The sequence below is a fragment of the Anguilla anguilla genome, chromosome 2 (assembly GCF_013347855.1).
Source record: "Anguilla anguilla isolate fAngAng1 chromosome 2, fAngAng1.pri, whole genome shotgun sequence".
Classification (NCBI taxonomy): domain Eukaryota; kingdom Metazoa; phylum Chordata; class Actinopteri; order Anguilliformes; family Anguillidae; genus Anguilla; species Anguilla anguilla.
The window spans coordinates 74640480-74657935 of record NC_049202.1 but is presented as its reverse complement, the minus strand read 5'-3'; the positions used below and the strand labels follow the sequence as shown (position 1 = coordinate 74657935).

Here is a 17456-nt window from a genome sequence, read left to right as displayed (position 1 = left end):
AGTGCCTATATTTTTCATGCCAATAAAGCACTTTGAAATTGAAATTGAAAGAGAGAGAGAGAGAGAGAGAGAGAGAGAAGAGTAACCAGCTCTACCCAGACAGAGTTCCCCTGGGACAACTGGCCATCAAAAGAACATTTTTACAAAATATCAACAACAAAAAATATCACACCCACTGCATCTAGAAATTTTGACAAAAATCAACAAAAACTATACATTGACAGCATGAAGAAATTAAACAATAAACTGGAAATGTATTGTGCTCTAGGCCAAGATTGCTCCCTGTCAGAATATCTCACTAGAGTTAAAAACCAAAAGCAAAGGCGCACATTAACAATGTACAGACTCAGCGAACGACCACAGCCTTGCCATCAAAATTGTTTGCCACAAAAAGACCTGTCTGGCAAAAGAGAACAGGCTGTGTGCTCATTGCAATCTGGCAGGTGGAGACAGAGGCCCACTGCCTGCTTTCCTGCCCCAAGTACCTCCCAATCAGAAAACAATATTTTCCCAAATTCACTGAACAGACTAATCAGTACCTATCGGAACCAAATAAATAAATAAACATTCTGGGGAAGAGTAAATCGCAATAGAGGCGGCAGCCCAGCATGTCTCTGCCTGCCGTAAATTAAGAGAGGGTGTGGGTTTATCAGAGGAGCCTAACCCTAACCCTAATACACTTGGGTTTAACAGAGGAGCCTAACCCTAATACACTTGGGTTTAACAGAGGAGTCTAACCCTAATACACTTGGGTTTAACAGAGGAGTCTAACCCTAACCCTAATACACTTGTGTTTAACAGAGGAGCCTAACCCTAACCCTAATACACCTGGGTTTATCAGAGGAGTCTAACCCTAACCCTAATACGCTTGAGCCGCGTTTCCACCAAAATTACCCGGAACTTTCAGTCCCAGGAACTACTTTACCAGGAACTAAAAGGTTCCTTCAGCCAATGGTTGTCTGCGTTTCCACCGGGGTCTAAAGTACCGCGAAGATTAGGCAAATTAGCCCACTGACGTTGTCGTCGGTCCATCTGTCATATGATTTCTTCTGTAACCCCATACTACCACCGAAGTAGCCTACATTATTTTCTAATAACCGGGACAGCCCGGAGGGGTTTATTCCACTTATATACAACGGGTTACCAACAATGACTATATATGGTTACTTTTGTATTTATTGATTTTCATATATCCTCTCAAACACATTCATTAACAGCAGAAAACATGCACACGTTGTAAACAATTTGCTGTTTTATTACTTTCTCGTCGTCAATTCCATATAGGCTAATCGCAAAATGACAAGAATAGAACGAAAACTCGGACTTGCGTGAAAATGTAAATTAGTAGTGGTACAGCCACCGTTTGCTTTCCTTCGAAGTTACTGCTAGCCGAGCAGCGAAGTGTGCCCTCCAGATGCGAACCATGCACCATAAATGAGTCCATAGTCTTCCTGGTCTTTTCGTGGAATTGAAAAATGGCAGTAAAATTGAGTAAAATTACGGCAGTCTGAAAAAGCTAAAGGGAAGATTACTAGAATTAACCTGTTATTTTACCCGGATAAAAAGTGCGGAAGGTGATTTCCAGTTTGCTTGTACTGTATCACCAATATTAATTATGCAGAACTACCGCATACCTCACATAACTGTATCAAACGTTTTGAGTCAATTACAACGGGCTAACAAAGAAAATCCGGAAGAAAATATTCAGCAACCGAATTAATCCGTTTGAATGTTTTGGTAGCCTACGTAATATGCTGTCCCAGCACGAATGCTTAGCATTTTATAAAACGAATACTAAAGCAAGAAAAGAACAGAAGAGCACACGTTATAATTCCAAGACGTTGACAGGCTATAACCAAAAGTAGGCTACTGCGCCGCATAACATACAAGTTTGATTTGAAGTTATTATGAAAATTAATTGGTTTGCCGCTGCATATTTTCAAACATGGCGAGTAATGGCGGAAAATAAATACAACACAAATGCTACGAGTACTCGACCAATCAGAAATGTTCAGCGCTGCAAGCTCCACCCAAAAGGTTCCTGTACTTTCGGAAAGTACTACCCCCCGAGCAGGAACGTTTTGGGGGGTAAAATAAAGCCCCCAGAACTAAATTTAGACCCTAGTTCCTGCGGTGGAAATGCACTGAGTTCCTCAAAAGGTTCCTAGTTCCGGGGTATAGTTCCTGCGGTGGAAACGCGGCTTTGGGTTTAACAGAGGAGTCTAACCCTAACCCTAATACACTTGGGTTTATCAGAGGAGCCTAACCCTAGCCCTAATACACTTGGGTTTATCAGAGGAGTCTAACCCTAACCCTAATACACTTGGGTTTATCAGAGGAGTCTAACCCTAACCCTAATACACTTGGGTTTATCAGAGGAGTCTAACCCTAATACACTTGGGTTTAACAGAGGAGTCTAACCCTAACCCTAATACACTTGTGTTTAACAGAGGAGTCTAACCCTAACCTTAATACACTTGGGTTTAAAAGAGGAGTCTAACCCTAATACACTTGGGTTTAACAGAGGAGTCTAACCCTAACCCTAATACACTTGTGTTTAACAGAGGAGCCTAACCCTAACCCTAATACACCTGGGTTTATCAGAGGAGTCTAACCCTAACCCTAATACACTTGGGTTTAACAGAGGAGTCTAACCCTAACCCTAATACACTTGTGTTTAACAGAGGAGCCTAACCCTAACCCTAATACACCTGGGTTTATCAGAGGAGTCTAACCCTAACCCTAATACACTTGAGTTTATCAGAGGAGTCTAACCCTAACCTTAATACACTTGGGTTTATCAGAGGAGTCTAACCCTAATACACTTGGGTTTAAAAGAGGAGTCTAACCCTAATACACTTGGGTTTAACAGAGGAGTCTAACCCTAACCCTAATACACTTGTGTTTAACAGAGGAGCCTAACCCTAACCCTAATACACCTGGGTTTATCAGAGGAGTCTAACCCTAACCCTAATACACTTGGGTTTAACAGAGGAGTCTAACCCTAACCCTAATACACTTGTGTTTAACAGAGGAGCCTAACCCTAACCCTAATACACCTGGGTTTATCAGAGGAGTCTAACCCTAACCCTAATACACTTGAGTTTATCAGAGGAGTCTAACCCTAACCTTAATACACTTGGGTTTATCAGAGGAGTCTAACCCTAATACACTTGGGTTTAAAAGAGGAGTCTAACTCTAATCCTAATACACTTGGGTTTATTTATTTTTATTTAATTTAACCAGGTTAGTCTTATTGAGATTAGAAATCTCTTTTTCAAGAGAGACCTGGCCAAGAAAGCAGCAGTTGATTACAGACACAACAAAATTTCAACATTTAACATATTATAAAAGCAGACAAACAGCAATGTTCAAAGTTTATCAGAGGAGTCTAACCCTAACCCTCATACATTTGGGATCCTTAGGCTCTGCCCTCTCAGCTCTGGACGGGACAGTGCGGCTTGCTGGAGAGGGTGCGTGTGAGGGCCAGGTGGAGGTGTACTACCAGCAGACCTGGAGCAGAGTGGGGGGGTCCTGGAGCTTCAGTGAGGCCTCGGTGGCCTGCAGGCAGCTGGGCTGTGGCTCTGCAGTGCAGGTCTACAGCTCCTCTCCGTCTGGGACGGGGGGCACTGGGGAGTGTCTGATGGGGGTTCAGTGCTCCGGGAGAGAGGCTCACCTGGGGAACTGCAGCACTCCACACAAACTCACCTGCAGCTCCAGGGAACAGGTGTCCATCGTCTGTTCCAGTGAGTACAGGTTACTAATGAAGCTTCTCTGCAGTTTCTAGCTGCTTGTTTGACATGAGGGGAAATTGTATACTCAACCTAAAGGATTTTTAAAAAGTATTAGGAATCAGAGTATTTAAAACAGACAGATCTTGTGTAACAACTCAGATAACTTCTCTCTATTTCTCTCTTTCTCACCCCCTCTCTCTCTCCCCCTCTCTCCCTTTTTCTCTCCCTCTCTCTCTGTTTCTCTCTCTCTCCTTCTCTCTCCCTCTCTCTCCCTCTCTCTCTCTCTCTCTCTCTCTCTCTCAGATCACAGGACTCTCAGGCTGGTGGGGGGAGGGGGGGACTGTGCGGGGCGGCTGGAGGTGTTCCACAGGGGCTCCTGGGGGACAGTTTGTGATGACTCCTGGGACCTGGAGGATGCTCAGGTGGTGTGCAGGCAGCTCCAGTGTGGGACGGCCCTCAGTGCCCCGCTACCCTCCTTCTTTGGGCCAGGAAATGGACCTGTCTGGCTGGATGAGGTGGGCTGTGTGGGGAACGAGACGTCCCTGTGGGACTGTCCCACAGCCGGATGGGGACAAACTGACTGTGGACACAAGAAGGACGTGGGGGTCGTGTGTTCAGGTTTGGAACTCATTGGAACATCTAAAGTTTCTGCTTTTACACTGACACTAATTTGGTGTGAATACATGATACCTGATTGGTCAGTAAATTCAAATGTTCAAAGTGATGAGATTTATCTCAGGAGAGCAGTGGCTAACAGAACACAGCTTTTCATCCTGACTTATACCTGCATCCAATACATTTACCTTTCTATCCTCTGTAATTTCTGGCACAAGATTTTAAGGTTATGTTTATTTTTAAACCAGATTTCTAACATTGTTGTTGTAGAATTCAAGGAGATGAGACTGGCCGAGGGCTGTTCTGGGAATTTGGAAGTTTTCTACAACGGCACCTGGGGCAACGTGTGCTTCAATCAAATGACTACAGACACGGCTACTCTCATATGTCAGGAGCTGAACTGTGGGAAGAGCGGATTTGTGTCTAACACACAGTCAAGACTGGAATCAGCTCCAAACTGGCTGGATCATTTCAAATGTCGCCGACATGACTCCACTCCGTGGCAGTGCCCATCAAAGCCTTGGGGTGAGAATACCTGCGGGCAAACCAGCGTGGCTTCGCTTACCTGCTCAGGTAAACCTCAATCAACTGCAGATTTAATTACTCCTGTTAGGAACAGTATAATAAACCTCATGACTGCAAACACAGTATCACTCCTATTGGGAACAGCAGCATAAAACTCTCCTTACTGCAGACTTTAGTACTTCTCAGGGCCGGCCCGTGGCATAAATGGTCTATGCGGTTGTTTAGGGCCACAACCGCAAGGGGGGGCCACACAGCCACGAGGGGGGGGGGCACACATATCAATGTTTATCTAAGGTAAATAACGTTATTTTCGCAGTTACGTTATTCATCCCCTATCGCAGAATTAGTGGTATCAATTTTAAACAGAATGGCACCCGAACATTTCACGACAATGCAATGTATGAAGGATTTTACAAAGTGAACCCCCCCCCCACTCCGCTCGACGGAATCCAACAGCTCCCAATCCCCCCCCCCCCCCCCCCCACACTCAGAAAGATTTGCTTACAGCCACCGGACCCCTAGGACTGGCCCTGGTACTTCTGTTAGAAACAATAAAATTAAACCTTCTAGTAGAACTGACTCATATATGCAGATGGGGAGGATGATATGAAATCATTAATGAAGCTGATTTGCCCTAAACTGGTAAATATGTAAGTCAGCTTATTAGTTTTTGCAACATTAAATTGGTAAAACTATGGACTATTGTGAATTTTTGAAAGGTTTTTAGTGTAACCCCATTAATGAGATTTTTTGAAACTCTAAGTAGTGCAGTTTGTTTCTGATATGGAATGAACCTGTTTCTATCTTTGTGTTTAAATTTTTTTTTTTAATTTGTAGTTCATTTATTTATTTATTTCCCTTCACATCAAAGGGGAAGAGGATGATCAAGTTCCACGAAGCAAATTGTCATGTTCCTCAGCAGCAAATCAGAGAGCTTGCACAAGTACGTTTTTTTGGTTGAATCCTGTGGTAAGCCGCTCTGGATGAGAGTGTCTACTGAACGTAATGCAAATGTTGAGCAGGCTGTATCCACAGCCACAAATCCACTCTGCTTTGGCAAAGCAGAAAGCATTAGGTGAGGTCTGCCATAATATTAGGGCAGATGTGTCTGTAGTGTAGGAGATGCTAAATGTAATGAGGTCAGTCATAGTGTTAGTGGAGATGTGTCTGTAGGAGATACTAAATGTAATGAGATCAGTCATAGTGTTAGTGGAGATGTGTCTGTAGGAGATACTAAACGTAATGAGGTCAGTCATGGTGTTAGTGGAGATGTGTCTGTAGGAGATGCTAAACGTAATAAGGTCAGTCATAGTGTTAATGGAGATGCGTCTTTAGGAGATGCTAAACATATTGATGTCAGTCATAGTGTTAATGAAGATGTGTCTGTAGGAGATGCTAAACGTAATGAGGTCAGTCATAGTGTTAGTGGCGATGTGTCTGTAGGAGATACTAAACGTAATGAGGTCAGTCATGGTGTTAGTGGAGATGTGTCTGTAGGAGATGCTAAACGTAATAAGGTCAGTCATAGTGTTAATGGAGATGTGTCTATAGGAGATGCTAAACATATTGATGTCAGTCATAGTGTTAATGAAGATGTGTCTGTAGGAGATGCTAAACATAATGAGATCAGTCATAGTGTTAGTGGAGATGTGTCTGTAGGAGATGCTAAACGTAATAAGGTCAGTCATAGTGTTAATGGAGATGTGTCTGTAGGAGATGCTAAACATATTGATGTCAGTCATAGTGTTAATGAAGATGTGTCTGTAGGAGATGCTAAACGTAATGAGGTCAGTCATAGTGCTAGTGGAGATGTGTCTGTAGGAGATGCTAAACGTAATGAGGCTGCTCAGCTCATCTGTGTCTCCTGCTCTAGGTCACTGGCCCCTCCGGCTGGTGGGGGGTGAAGGCGGGTGCTCTGGGATGCTGGAGGTGTTCCACGAGGGCTCCTGGCGGAAGGTGTGTGGAGACTCCTGGGACATGATGGACGTCCAGGTGGTGTGCAGACAGCTGGGCTGTGGGTCAGCAGGAAAGGCTCATACTAATGCTCCATTTGGGACGGAGAAGGACGACCTCTGGCTGACTGAGGTGAACTGCAGGGGCACTGAGATGCACCTGTGGGACTGCCCACACCAGCACAGCCGCTGCCCACACCAGAACGAGGCTGGGGTCACCTGCACAGGTGAGCCTGTGACTCCAGATCACCTCAGGCTGACTGCCAGCTTCTGAGAAGATTAATCACTGGAGCCCTGACAGAAACACACACCCTAAACCCCAGGAGCAGCTTAAAGATCCACCCAGCATTACAGCTCGATGATTACTTTATTCATGCGCTCACTAATAATGCAAGTAAAAAACATGATGCTTTGGAACTACATTTACATTTATCAGAAGCTCGTATCCAGCGCAGCTTACAGAAGTGGAACAAGCAGAGAGGATGTGACATCATCAGGGTCACAGCCAATAGCAGTGGGCAAGAACAGGAAGTGGAACAAGTGAATGAATAAAAAACAGAACTCTTTATTTTTATTTTACAGGCCCTTTATCTGAGACCAGCTCCGCTGCAGGTACGGACTCCTCTGGATGGTGTAGGAGAGAGTTTGGGAGTAAAACCTGAGGCTGAGCTCAGAGCCCTGTCAATCACACAAACCCTTTCTCATGCCCAATAAAGAAAACAATGCATTTTAATTTATTCATTATTTTATTGTTTTAGGTACTCCTGCAATGACTACCAAACCAAAATCACAGCCAGGTAAAGTTGCCCCAGGAGTCATTTATAAAGTGAAAAGAGGACCTATGATCTCACAACTAATTTCAGCTGTTGGGACTAGCTTTTCCATTAATGCTCTGTTTTGCATTTCCACCATATAAATGGTGGTGGCTGTTTGCCTGGGTAGGTTGCTAAGTAACACTCAGTATTTGAGTGTTAACACACAACTGCTTCTTGCAGTTTTTTGCCTGTTGGCAACAGTACCTCTGCATTAATGCATTAAGACTGAATGCAATCCTATAGTTTTCTATCTAACAATGAACATGGTGTGGCTCTCTAAGCTTGCTGAATGCTGGTACCAAGCTAGCAGTTTGCTTAATTTAAATAGCCAATGTTCTTGAACAGAGAAGAGAGAACACCCACCTTCTAGTACAGATAGCACAGGCTTAACTGAAGTTCACTTGCTGGAAAGTTAACCATGCACTTGCTCTCAGGCCACCTTTTTATGTTGTAGTGGGTATCTTGTGGAATGACTCAGACAGTTGCTCTGCTTTAATAGGTCGCTGTATGGCTGGCTGTATACGTACAGTACTCTAGGTGGAAACACAGCTGAGTGGTCGGTGTAAGTAGAGTAGAGGCAGTGTGCCATGTTCTCTGCTGATGCCCAACCCCTTGCCTTCCCCATTTTGCAGTTGTGAAGGAGGCTCTGCCCAGCCCGTCTATCCCAGCAGTGGCCTTCCTGGTGATGGGGGTGCTGTTGTTCCTGCTGCTGGCAGTGCTGGGTGTTCTGCTGTTCCAGAACAGAGCGCTGAAGAGAGGTAGGGGGCGTACGGGCACTGGGTGAACCGCCATCACACGCCGAGTATGACTGAAGAAGCCTCTCCAGTGATCAGCTCAGTGGGTTAACCACGCAGCTCTGAATGGGGGCTGATGGGAGGCTCGCCCAGTTAAGACCCTGCGCCAGTGCGTGTGGGTGGGCCCCGCAGTGTGGGTCCGAGTCCTCCATCACCAGCTGCCCTAAAAGCAAGGAGACTGCCGGGTGACGCGTGATTGGTTGCAGTGTTCCCGAGGGAGGGATTTGGTTGGCATGCTGACCTTGTCTTTTTGTGTACCAGCGCCCCTCTGTGGTCGATCACATTCCTGCAGTCTGCCTGAATCAGTTATCCGTTATGTGATAAGAGGTTGGACTGATCTCAGATCAGCAGTCCTACAGGGCCCTGGTCTCTGACAGGTGGCTGGTGTATGACAGTAGCTGTGTGCTGTACCTCTGCTGCTCATGCAGAGAGAAATGTGCTCTCTGAGAGGAGACTTTGACTCTGTGATTCTCTGTCTCTGCTCACACAGCCCTGTCTGAATGGGACCACGCCCCTCTGCACGAAGCCGTCTACGAGGAGATCGAGTACAAACTAGCTAGAGGGGGAACCTACAGCGCCCCCCGGTGGGGTGAGTGAATCGGATCTGTCCTCCTCGTGCTGCACAGTAAAGTCTTGAACACTCTGTGGAAGATCTTCTCAGAGCATGTGTGGTGTGGGCGGGGTCGGGACACACCCTCTCTCCTGTTCACAGGGAGTGGCCTATCAGAGGATCCGCCCTCTGGGTATGAAGACGTGGAGGACGGCGAGGGACACTCCCTCTCAGGTAAGGGGGCGGAGCTCTGTGGAATTCTCAGTGGGTGTAGGTGGTGGTGCTGTGGCTCCAGGGTGATTTTGGGAGGGGTGGAACTCCTGAGTGCTCCTCAGAGTTTCGGTGGCGTATGTAACAGGATCACTGGCTGTGAACAGGACAGCTGTGTAGTAAAATGGTGAGAGAACTGGGCTCAAGTTTGCAGGTTCAATTTCCCTGAAAGGACACTGCAAGATCCTTAATCTGAATTGCTTCACAATACATCCAGCTGTATAAATGGATACTATGTAATGAAAAAGCTGTTTAAGTTATGGCTGAATAAGAGTGTCTGGTAAATGCCTGTAATATAATCATATTGTAGATTTGGTGTTTAATCATGACATATATTTATTAAAACAGCCGTTATGGGTACATGGGGATAGACTATTAATCCGCTACTTCTACCCCTCAGGAGCACTGAAATAGTGCCCTTCAGGCCTCGTAGATTTCTAGGTAGTTACAGACGTCTTCCAGCAGGTGGTGCTGCGCTCCTCTGTGTTCTGTCTCTCTGTTACCACCGGGTCAGGTTGGTTCCTGTGGGACACAGTGATGTGGATTCTCCAGCACCCACATACCAAGGTTTAAATATGGGGTCAGTTAGACTGTCCCCACACCGTCAGGCAGCCGTGACTGCAGTGTGCAAACACAGCTAGCTGAAGTGTTATTCAGTGCTGCTCTGAAGGGCCCCACTGTCCTGCTGTTTGACAGTCCTGAGATTCAGCCACAAGTCCCCAGAAGTCTCCTTGCTTTCAGGGGACCTGGTGATGGAGGACACACCGGAGAACTATGATGATGTCATCCCAGCGGATAAGCGTCCAGACAGTGTGCCAGGTGAGTGTTTTGATTGGTTGGTGGGTTGATTCAATATTTTCTCCTCATGAATACATTTAATTGCATTCATTATTATATGCTGTACTTAGTTTTTTGTGTTCATTTTCCAATCTCCCTTTTTAGATGAATAAAACATGCACATTAATGGAATTATTTCATTACATAGAACATTTCTTGCAGTTGACTTGTTTTGTTGTTCAGTCTTAGACATGGAAATTACATTTAAAGTTGTTGCCCTGATAATTAGTGTAACCAGTATGACCACCAAAACCAATATAGCCATTATGAGCGCTATAACCAGTGTGCCCAGTTTAACCAGCACTGCTGCTGCTTCTCTCTGACTGTTTAAGGGGAGCTGGTGGAGGGAGATGCACTAGAGCACTATGATGATGTCATCACTATGCAGCCGGGCCCAGACGCTTTTCCAGGTTGAGTTTCTCTTTACAGAATATTGGAGTGAAACACAATGTCTGTCACTGAATTCACTGTGTTCTGCTCAGGTGCTTTTCTGTGTGTCTGGCTGCAATCATGTGATTTATTCATTATTAATGTAATATTTATATTTTCGATTATGATGTTTATTATTCTGTTCAATTAATTTTATAGATTAAGACACTATCCTGTGTTGAAAATCGTTACTTCCTGTCTGTGTAATTTGTGAAAATCATTGCCATGGGCTACTTCCTGTCTGTGTGGTTTGTTACAGGGGATCATGTGACAGATACTGAGGAGAATTATGATGATGCCGTGACTCTGGACTGGATTCAAGTGGGTGAGTCGGTACAAAGTGAATCACTCTATATAACATGAATAACTACAAGCTTTTATGGTTTAATAAAAATTCATCAATCCATCCCATTATATTTAATATACCGGTTCTTGGAAGACATTTTTCCAGATTGCTTCATGGGCAATTATGAGAATATGCACATTCCATTCCACCTGCAAACTGGTTTCTGAGAGTAGACATTTTAGTGTAGACATGACCCTATGAAAATATTTTGATTGAAACTTTTTCTTTCAGTATAGAATTACAAGATCACAGCAGGTATTTGCTGAAAATGAGCCTTTCCCTGACTGTGTCTGTCTGTCTCCTGATCCATCCCTGTAGGGGAGAGTGTTCTGGCTGAAACCCCACCCGCTCCCTGGGGGATGGACTATGATGATGTGGGGGAGTAGCCTCCTGAAAGAGGAGGAGCACTGTGAGATTGACAGTTTTAACTTTGGAAGTGTCCACCCACAAGTTTGGATAGAAGAACTTACATGGACTCCTTTATCCTACACATCTCAAGCAAAATGTTTTAACGTCATAAAACCATATCCCACTAGATCAGTTATTCATGAATTTATAATTCACCCGAAATTATTTACTGTGGACTCCTTAGCTCATTCATAAATTAGGACACTGGAAATGCTGGTACTATACATTAAGAACAATAGCTTGCATTCACTGACACAATGAGACAGTTACTTTTTCTGACCAAGATGATGATCTACAGCTCAAACTACATCAAGTCAGTACTGGCCACTTCAATATGAAATGAATGCATCAAAATTTTGGAATGTAAAAATGAAAACTGTGCTTTAGCTTGTGTAAGCTTTTGCTTTAGATTTGTTTGTATTTACATCAAACCATTTCAGTTTTGGCTGCTGTGTTCATCATGTGCAGGTCAGAGCTGTCCATGTTGGCTCTCTGATTGACACATGGAAGGGTAGCCAGACAACACTTATCCAGCATCCCAACATGCTCATTTGCAAGATCACATTTTTAAATATGCTTTTATTGCACATAGCTGATGAGTTTGTTCATCTTTCCATCTGAGCAGAAGATGAACAAGGCAGTAAGTCTCTGCTGGCTGCTTTGTTACTATTCAAAACTATTTCAGTACTACTTATTTCATACTGCTTTCATTACTTCTCAAATTAGTTTAATTTTTTTTAACAAAAATATTTTTTTAACTACTTTTTTATAAATATATATTTTGATGCTAGATCTTGAAGAATTATACTGCTTTTCATAGACAATATTTTATAGAAATGAAATATGATATTTAGCTAAAATACACAACAATATATGTATTTCTTAGGCTTATGAAGCAATACCAGTATTTTTAACAGCTGTGTGTCAATAAGATATTTTTTAATAAAGCTGAAAGACTGATTGAACTTTGCTCTCTCATTTCCTTTTATTTCTATTCTACATTAATGTATTTGTTCATTCATTTGAAAATATGCAGGGATAGGTATAGTACACAATTTTAGATTGTTTGCAGATTTATAACACTGAAATAGAGGAAGAGAAACAGAACAGCAGCCATACCACCCTGCACCCTGCTCCTGCTGAATGGCTGAAGCTACACAAGTGTGGGCTTTGGGTGGGAGACCACCGGGGGAAACTAAGTTTCTTAAAATTAAACCAAATTTAAATTAATTGCAGTTCTAAGAATCCCTCCCCGTCCCATCCCTCTGGGCGTATCTCTTTATCCTCACAGATCGTACTTTCCCCCTTTTATTTTATAGTCGTTCCCCTCAATTAATTCTCTCAGTGAACACTCCGGCATATCTGGCGGTTTATATTCAATTCCGTGCTCAACATTCCACGCGCGCTCGCCCGGTTCGACTCGCTACTCCTGCCGTTCCAGCCCAATAAAGCTAGAAGACAGCGCTACTCTTGTTTATTCTGATCGCTATTTGCAGCATTTCATGGGACAAATTCTCTTGACCTGCTTTAATACTGAGCTTGCCAATAGAAGCCTAGTTTTGCCCCAACGGCCATCTATCCACATGCTCACTGTACTGGGATCTTTACTGACACCTAGTGGTTAAAATATGCAAAACCTTAACAACACCAACACGTCCTGTCTGCATCTCCCATTCCCAGTCACAGGGATATTGCCCCAACTGTCCCAATTTCACTATACACTATTGGCCCAATGCCATAATACAGATGTTCTCATCTTATCCCTTTTGAAAATCTAATAATCTTTATTTAATCAGACAGTTCGGTGAGTTCTCTTTTGCAGTGACAACCTGGGGAATCAGCGTGTGGGGAATTAAATGTGTGCAATCACTCAGATGTAGAGGATGAGTTGGTGGTCAGATGTTTGTGGTACCTGGACCTCCAGGTGAGAGAGACACCTGTGGCCAATGACCATACCACCACTGTCTGTGTTAATGTGAGGCTTTTGTCATTTAACGATATAGCTCAGGAGGTAAGACTGATTGTCTGGCAGCCGGAGGGTTGCTGGTTCAAACCCCTCCCTGGGCATGTCGAAGTGTCCTTGAGCAAGACACCTAACCCCTAACTGCTCTGGCGAATGACAGGCATCAATTGTAAAGCGCTTTGGATAAAAGCGCTATATAAATGCAGTCCATTTACCATGCTGGTTAACTATACCCTCCCTCCCACAAGACAGAACAGAATGTAGGAGGGCAATGAGAGGCCACTTATTAAATAAATAAACTGCACGGATGAATAACCTTAAACTTGCCTCTCCTGGTTTTAATGTTTAAGTTTTAAGTTTAAGTCTCTATGTCTGCATGTAATGTCCTGCTGTCGACTGCCCTGTCTCTGCTGATGCAGTACATACCTGTGTCCAGATGAGGTCAGCAGAGGTCATGTTTCACTGTCAGCCAAAACTAAGAGCAAGTGGGGTAAAAAGAAAAGGACTGAAACAATGATTATAAGAAGATTGCCAGTGTGAAAACATCATAGGTGGAACCAGTCCACAGAGAAAGTGCCCGTCCTCCACTGACTAGTTTGCTATCAATAGTTAAAGATGAGCTAAATGCAATAGGGAGCTAATGGGGAATCTGTCAAAGCGAATAATCAGTGTTTGGGCAGATTATTGCCTGAGGTATTAAACTATGGTCAAATAGACTGCCCGTGTATATTAATTTAATACATGGTTCAGAAGAGCGAGGTCACCCATCCAGGCCTCCAGATGATAGGTGTTTGACCCCGGAGAGGTTCAACTCTGGAGCAAAATGCAGTGTGAATATTCCCTTTCCTCTGCCATCATGCTTGAGTCACCGAGTCCTCCTGCTGTTTGTCTCGTCTGTGTGATTGGGGGGAGTGGGGAGAGGGGGAGGGTTGTCTGGGGAAAGGATTGCCTAATGTGTCTGAGGACTCCATCTTGAAAGAATTGCAGATGTCAGCAACCTTCCTCTCAAAAAAGGTGGGACACATGCGGTACCCCCACACAGTGAGGAAGATGATGAGAGAGGAAGATCCCAGTGATCACACTTTGAGTTTAGTTGCATTTTGAGGTCAACAAGTCTCATAATCAACCACAAAATGGCCCCCAGATACCAACCAGCTCCCTCTCCGAAACACTGTTTAAAGATCTTGTGTTGAAGAAGATATCTGAAACCCCCAAAGTGGATGCTGTAACTCTAACTCCTAAATAAGTATGAAATATTAACTGAAATATAATTTACACACGGAATATGTTGCCTCAGGTGTACTTTCTGAGAGAAATCAGCATGACTGTGATAGGCCCACATGACCTAACCTGACCTGAAGAGCTGCCAAAGTGAAACATTTAACTGTGACACTGAGGAGCTTGCAGAGGGACTTCAACCCCCTCTAGTATCGTAGAGTATCCGAACGTAAACACAGCAGCCGGAAGTTGTACTGGTTATCGTGTACGTCTCATTCATCTGCATTTGAGTGACAAGCTTCTCTCTCCTCTGCAGAGGAGCTGCGGGTAAGAGACGCTCGCGTGGTTTCTGTGCTTTGATCGCGCGCTCGCGAGGGAAGCAAAGCTAGCCTTCATAAATGATACTTGCAATCCTACTCATGTTAGCTAGCAAGCAAATAACAAGAAATCAAGCTTGTTCTAATGAAAAACGTTTAAGCTAAAGTTAATAATACAGTAATTACTTTCTAGCCAGCTTTTCAGGTTAAAATGATTGTGGTTATGTTCAGTTTAATTCGTTCAAAATCAAAACACGACAGGCAAGAAAACATTGGTAGGCAGCTAACAAGCAAAGCTAGTCTTACAATCAAGGTTATTTGATGCTTACAATCCTACTCAAGTTAGCTAGCAATGCATTTATTACCAGCTTGCCAGGTAAAAATTAACTGTGGCAATTCCTCATGACAATTAATTATTTTCCACCACGTAAGTAATTCAGTTCATGTAAACCGTTGATACACACTCATCTCTTGAGCGTCTAGCAGCGATTATTGCCTAACTATCGAGATTCTAAGTAACCGGAGATAAAACTTTTTTTTTGTACTCCACGTAGACCATAAACCATTGAATATAAAAACGACTCGAAGTCGCCGTACGACCCAAAGGCCAATGCGCCGTCTATGTATATCTCATAAAACAACACGTTTTCAACGTACAAAAATGCCAAGTTACTCACACATACAAGACATAGACCGCCTATAACTCATTCCTTCAGACTGCCAAAATATAGGCCTGCTATTAAAACTATTGATATAAAAATGACGCCAAGTTACGGTACTACAAACTATATAGGCTATCTTGCCTCACCGAAATGAATTAAGATGTATTCGAAAGCAACGCTACCCAATATTTCCTCAATTCTTTCAAGTCACTTGGCCCTGTGTCTTTCACTGGCCTGGCCAATCGGTGCTCAGCTTGTATTTACCCAATGACGCCATTACTGTTCGACGGCGGTAAAGTTGAACAGGACTTCCGGGAAGGCTGTGAGTGCAGCTCCGAGATGCTAGTGTCAAAATTTTATGAATTTTTTCATTATGTATTTTGCAACGATACAAGTAATCGATGTCCACTGATCCGTAAGTATTTCAGCAAATATTCTTTATGGTGAAAGTTCACGTTTGCCGTCGTGGTGAAGAAGGATAATGAGTATAAAATGCCTACTGCTCAAGTTAGCTTGTTGAATTGAAGTTGTCCTTGACAATAACTCATCTGGAACGGTTATTAGCTTAAATGTTAGCCACCTTTATTTTATTTTAAAGAAAAATGTGATGTATTTAGAATGTCTGCTAAGTGGCTATAAATATTTATTTTTCCATACGTACGATTTTTGGGTGTAAATATAAAAGCTATTGTAGCTCATTCATTAAGCATTGTGACGAAGCACGCAGATTGTTATCTGTCAAGTATCTGAGACCTCCTCTGAGTTAGTAATAGAGAATAGCGTACATTAAAAGCGGATTAATTGATTAAATCAGCTGAATTGGTAACGTCCGTCGGTACGATGCTTATGTTACTCATTGGAAAGATGCAACGGTATGATGAACAGTGCGGCGAGCGGAATAATGCGCGTGCCCCGTTCAGCTCCCCTGCAGCGTCAGTGCGCTGCAGGGGAGCTGAACGGGGGAGTGGCCGCGTTCTCAGTCTGAGTGCTGCGGGACCAGCTTGGACTCCTCAGGAGGAAGAGCTGCACGTGGAGGATGAGGGATTTGAAGATGTGGACGACAGGGACCCAACGGCCCATCATTCTGCAGCACCATCAAGTAAATCACCCACCCACCCTGCAGCCCTGAGGCCTGTCCCCAGTACCCCCACCAAACAGAGCACTCCTCCCCAGTCTGCCACTGCTGCTCCACCTGGGACAGACCCTCTGGTAAGATTTCACTGTTAAAGTTACAATCTCGAAGATTTCCGTTTCGTTCTCTTTGGCGGTACCAATGGCGAAAAGCAGTAATTGCAGGTGTGTTTTTGCACCTCACTTCTCAGAGATCCAACCGGATCCAACCAGTGTCGCCTGTGTGACGTCAGTCAGTTTGCACCTGGGCCACGCCAACTATCACACTATTTACTGAATTAAAAATGGTTGTTATAAATGTAACGTTATGTACATATTCATTCATTGTCTAACATTAGGCTAACTTAAGCTGTCTTTACACTGCCGAGCTGGGTTAAAATGCTGTAGCAGACCTGGGGTAGAATTAGTGATGATCAATTTCCAAAGACGTTCTTTATCCACCTTTTGCCCGGTATGAAAATCTTTACACTGCAGAGAAGAATTTGCGGTATTCGCTGTGGCTCGTGCAATTATGTATTTCGTGCACAATAAACAGTCTTTCTCATGAATGATTGTTCTGTGATATTTTTGAAACAACTGCCTTGTAAAATGTTACCCCTGGTGTTTCTGGTTTTGCTAGCTAAACTTTTCGAGAATAAAGCTGAGCTGGGTGTTAAATTAGCAATCAGAAAAAGAATAATAAAATAAAAACAAAGGAGATTTCACCAAAAAAGGGCAAGGCTGAAGGAACATATGAGGAAGCATAATAAAATAATAACAACGCTATTCCATACTGCTGTATTCTTTTATTTACTTTTCTCTGACTTGACATCTTTATACAGAAATCAGTCCCAGCTCTGCACCACCTATACCCCGCGTTAATGCTCTGTGTAAAGACGGCTTTATTCCGA

The 17456-nt window shown here is 43.7% G+C and overlaps 2 protein-coding genes and 1 long non-coding RNA gene across 6 annotated transcripts in view; 2 read left to right on the top strand and 1 right to left on the bottom strand.

The window, feature by feature from the left end:
* Positions 1-17456, top strand: part of LOC118220427 — a 426649-nt gene that overhangs the window by 242256 nt on the left and 166937 nt on the right. Inside the window, exons 46-51 of the mRNA XM_035404286.1 lie at positions 8274-8399; positions 8926-9024; positions 9148-9219; positions 9997-10074; positions 10425-10502; positions 10781-10842. Coding sequence (XP_035260177.1) covers positions 8274-8399; positions 8926-9024; positions 9148-9219; positions 9997-10074; positions 10425-10502; positions 10781-10842 — 515 coding nt within the window. The remainder of the gene's footprint in view (positions 1-8273; positions 8400-8925; positions 9025-9147; positions 9220-9996; positions 10075-10424; positions 10503-10780; positions 10843-17456) is intronic.
* On the bottom strand, positions 11189-14617 carry LOC118220037. The gene is made up of 3 exons (XR_004763899.1): positions 13980-14617; positions 13665-13713; positions 11189-11257 (listed from the first exon to the last, which is right to left on the bottom strand). It is a non-coding gene; the product is annotated as an uncharacterized LOC118220037 (long non-coding RNA).
* The window catches only part of LOC118219941 (scavenger receptor cysteine-rich type 1 protein M130-like), a 58365-nt gene continuing 56196 nt past the window's right edge, over positions 15288-17456 (top strand). For 2 of the 4 annotated variants that reach the window (XM_035403445.1, XM_035403443.1), the window contains exon 1: positions 15290-15850. In XM_035403445.1, the coding sequence (XP_035259336.1) occupies positions 15703-15850 (148 nt within the window). In that variant the 5' untranslated portion in view covers positions 15290-15702. Of the gene's footprint in view, positions 15851-17456 lie in introns of all 4 variants that reach the window. The other 2 variants (XM_035403442.1, XM_035403441.1) reach the window with 2 other exon arrangements.